Below are 4698 nucleotides of genomic sequence, written 5' to 3' on the forward strand. Positions count from 1 at the left end.
TTTGGCCTACAACTCCCATGATCCCTAGCTAACAGGACCAATGGTCGGGGAAGATGGGAATTGTAGTCCAAAACACCTGGAGGGCCAAAGTTTGGGGATGCCTGTGCTAAACCAAACCATGGCCTAGCCCTGGGTAGCGTGGCAGCAGCAGAGTGAGAAAGGCACACTGCTGCCACAATCCGTGATCCAGGAAACTGCACATTTGCCATGGTTTGGTTTAGCTTTATATCTGAACTAGGTCTATGCGTTGTATGTTGTGACCAACATTACCTCTTGTAAACAATGCAGCAGGTCATCAACACATCAAACAGGAGCAACTTGAACAGCAAAATTCTGATAGCCAGAAGAAGTAAGATCTGTGAGCGGCTATGCAGATCTTCAGTGAACAATGATTCTTCTTGGGCTGCCACCACAAAAAGAAGAAAGAAGGCGGCAAGTGTAATATCCACAGAAGAACTATATTCCCAGCCACTTATGTGCTCCCCACCTCCCGTCCCAATACTTTGAATACAGGCCTATGTTACCAACGTTATCTCTTAATTGCTGCCAAGCCCAGTGCGTGATCAGACGTGTCAGGAGAGACAGCAGTAATCTGACTGGTAAGGTAGTTCCAGACAATTTAGAGTTTACACTTTTCATTATTAACTCTTAACAAGAGGATAGCAGATTTTGTAATGCTAATTCTCTTTTCCCTACTTCTACAAGCACTCAAAGGGTGACCAGTCCTTACATTAGCTCTGTCTTTGGTTTTGTTGTTCGTCTCTGGGCGCAAGGCCCTGCCAAGTCTTTTATCCTCAATTTCTCATTCAGTTAGCAAAAATTGATTCCCAGGCACATCATGTCCCCAGAATTGAAGATGGCAGGATCCCCATGGATGTGTTCTGTTGGGAGCATGCTTCAGGCACCAGGCCTGTTGGCGGAGCACATCGGCACTACAAAGAAGTGATATGAAAGCTGGCAACACCAACCCCACCATGTGGGAATCCCTTGCAGATGACTGCAGCACTTGGAGACACACAGTCTGGTTGTGCGTCCATAGCAGTGACCAGAGAAGAAATGACTACTGGGAAAGTGCACAGAGAACAACCAGATCTGCATCTGCACAACAGAGTGCCTTTATCTGCCCCAGCTGCAACAAAACATGTCTTTCCTGTGTCAATCTCTACAGCCACAGCAGGCGCTGTAACCTTCCAACAGGTGCACTGTTCCATTGTCCCCCGAGACAGATGGATGCCAACCAACGCTTGGGGGGTGGAGGGCATGGGCAACACTGTGCCAAAGACCCCCTGACCTCTGGCACCGACCCTGTAGGTGTGCAGCTGTGGCCTTCCTCTCTAATCTGCTTCATTCATAATAGCTCAAATTGTGTTCTGTAAGGATATATGAATCTGGAATCTAGTTGTTCGTCATGGCACAAGGGTCCAAACACTGAGCTCTTAGTATAACTGAGAAAGGAGTGTGCATTCTTGCTCTTACCTCCTGGCTTTTCACTCAGGCAGAGATCTCCCATATTTTCTTCTGTAAGGCAAAATTAAGACTTAGAGAAGACATTACAAGGGAAAGATTGGTAGCATGCCTGCTTTGTTATACAAGCCTTGGTTGTGTTAATGGCCTCATAAGTTTCCAGGTTATTAATTTACTGATTTGAAGCACCTGGAATTTGTGCATAAATGTCCTGATTGATTGATTGTATTAGGACACATCAGTTAGAGGAGAGAGCTCATTGGTAAAAAGGCAGGATTTAAGTGTAGCGGGATAACAGTAATTTAGATAAATGAGGATGCGTTCCAATGCATGCTTACCTGGGAGTAAGTCATTGAACTCAATGGGGCTTACTTCTAATTAGACATGCATAGGGTTGCACTGTTAATTTATGAGCTCCTAAAAGTACATCTACAGTCCATACTCCAATCCCCCCATTCACGAATACCTGAGAGTTGAAGGGAGGTAGTGCTCCATGTCTTTGAAGTTTCATTTGGTGCGACGTAGCAAGCGACTGTACTCCATGATCCAAATTCTTTGGTGCTGATGGAGAGTTGAGAGATACTGCTGAAAGTTCCATCGTCTTCCCGAGAAATCCCATAGGTGAAAGACTCCAGCATGCTCCCATTTCCGTTGGAAAACCGAACAGCCCCCAGTGCTTCCTCGGAGAGATCGTTCACCAGACAAATTACCAGGGTCTTCCTTTCGCCATTTACTATCACGTGGAGCAGAGGTGCCAGTGTTGCATTTAAGCTCCAAGATAAGCTACCTGCTGAGAGTTTATTATAAATGTGCATGAGCAAAACTACTTAGAATCATAGAATCGTAGAGTTGGAAGAGACCACAAGGGCCATCCAGTCCAACCCCCTGCCGAGCAGGAAACACCATCAAAGCATTCTTGACATATGCCTGTCAAGCCTCTGCTTAAAGACCTCCAAAGAAGGAGACTCCACCACACTCCTTGGTAGCAAATTCCACTGCCGAACAGCTCTTACTGTCAGCAAGTTCTTCCTAATGTTAGGTGGATTGGGGAGCTATTGATTTTTATGTACACAAATTATGTAGATAATGTTTTTTGGGGATCTTTCTTCTTGACGGAGCCTTGCTTGGATTTTACTTCTTTTGAGCTGTCTTCCATAAAAACGGGGATTCTTCCCATCCCATGGTTTCTGTCCAATTCAGTAAATGATCAAGGGGTTGGTGCAACTCCCCTAGGCAGAAAGGGTTGTCCCGGCAGGTGAACTTGTGGCAATGATTCCCCTGCACCCCACTCTGCAACACTCTTCCTGCTCACTTGCCTAGCCCCAAAGGTTGTGTAAGACACTTCTGAAAAGTTTCCAAACAAACAGCTCTGTCAGGCCTTAGAGGAGCACCTCTGGTTTGCATTGGTTACCTGTTTGGTTTTATAACATTCCTTCCTGCTGGGACAAACTCTGCTTCCTGCTAACGCCTACCCCCATGTCTGGTTTTGAAGGCTAAAGGATGCAAAATTAAGCTACTACCCATTCTATTGTAATGATTTGCATGGTGGCGCAACAATAAAACTGCTACTGCATTTGCAAAGCTATGCAGGCTTTGGTATGGTTTCAAATTGGATGGGGGATGGTGTGCATTGCAAGGAGTTAGACCAGGCATCCCCAAACTTCGGCCCTCCAGATGTTTTGGACTACAATTCCCATCTTCCCCGACCACTGGTCCTGTTAGCTAGGGATCATGGGAATTGTAGGCCAAAACATCTGGAGGGCCGAAGTTTGGGGATGCCTGAGTTAGACCCTTGGGATCACTTCCAACTCTGCGGTCCTATCATTTATTTTGAGTGCACAATTTTGGTCAAATATAATTTCTTTTGTTTCTGTTTGGACTCTAAACTTTAGTGCAGACTTTAGGCCCCTGTAGGACAATTTTAAAAATTTCCAGATCCCAAGTTCTTTTATTTCATCCTGCTTATTTAAAAACTCAAATAACTCATTGGGCAAATTGACTCCCTCCCATCTCCCGAATGATACTGTCACACTGACCCCCAACAAGCAAGCAAATAAGCTATGGTGTTTTACTCACAGGTCAGAAGCTGGAGTGCTGCACTGGTCAGGAGGTGCTGGAACGTAAGGTAGAGAGCGGCTGACATATTGTGAGGATGAGCAGCTACACAAACAGAGAGTGTGCAAGACTAGCAGGCAATGTGCTCAACCCACCTCTCTTCCTCTCTGACCTCAGTACTCCTTTCCCACACCTAACCGTTGCGCAGCTGCTCCCTAGTAAACCACGGAGGTGTTTTGGTGTGATTTTTAAATTATTTTAACTGTGTGACGGGCTTATGTGAGTACCACCAGAACTTGACATAACAATTGCAGCGTCCTGTGGCACTCCGAAAGCTTGCACATTTATTTGAGAGACATATCTCCTGCTAGGGAAAGCACTGAATCCAGAATGCACCCAAATATTTCAGAGCCAAGGAAGGCACAAAATGGGAAGTCTCTAACCAGGGTCTCTCAGGTGTTGTTGTGCTTTTTAAGTGTTAATGGGCTAGGGGACAGAGTTTTGGATCAAGGCTGAGGGATGGTTTCAAATATATTTTACTCCTGTCATTTTCCTGATTAAATCATCCTACTATTTGCCTGCATCGCGGATGATGCATGTAGCATATTGGTATCCCATAGAACAATCCATGATCATGTGAAATAGGGAGAAATTGAAAAACTAATTATGCAATAACAGAAACTTGTAGAGAGTAGTCCAGGTTACATGAGTCATGCAAGCTGCAGAATTCAGCTTTTCGTGCTGCAGGATTTTAATATTTTTAGTATGCAGTACAGCCCATGTCTTTTCAGAAGTGGTCCCATTGCATGCAATAGGACTGTGTGGTGCAGTGGTTGGAGTATCAGACCAGGTTCAATTCCCCACTGGGCCTTGAAGCTCACTGGGTGACCTTGGTGGGTGAGTCACTGTCTCTCTCTGCCAGCCTATCACACGGGGTGGTTGTGGAGATTAAACGAGGCAGGAGAGAACCATGTATGCCACTTTGAGCTCCTTGGAGAAATGCAATAAATAAAATGAAATAAAATAAAGAAGGTCCCCAGACCAGACCTTCTGAAGAGACTTTTCAGGGGAGGACCTGTACACAATGAGCTGCTCTAGGGACCAGAGGATGCAAAATTTATCGGCCTGAGCTGCTTTCCTTCCACACTATTCCCTGTTAGGGTCAACCCATTGGGTCTT

General features: G+C 45.4%; 1 protein-coding gene across 1 annotated transcript; it reads right to left on the reverse strand.

Annotated features, from left to right (window-relative positions):
- Nucleotides 1–266: 266 nt before the first annotated feature.
- On the reverse strand, nt 267–3607 carry PTCRA (pre T cell antigen receptor alpha). Its single transcript, XM_060273282.1, has 4 exons — nt 3541–3607; nt 1931–2251; nt 1477–1518; nt 267–403 (listed from the first exon to the last, which is right to left on the reverse strand). Exons 1-4 carry the CDS (start codon nt 3605–3607, stop codon nt 267–269), a joined length of 567 nt encoding a protein of 188 aa, XP_060129265.1.
- Between the last annotated feature and the right edge of the window lie 1091 nt (nt 3608–4698).

Source organism: Zootoca vivipara, chromosome 3 (assembly GCF_963506605.1).
Source record: "Zootoca vivipara chromosome 3, rZooViv1.1, whole genome shotgun sequence".
NCBI lineage: Eukaryota > Metazoa > Chordata > Lepidosauria > Squamata > Lacertidae > Zootoca > Zootoca vivipara.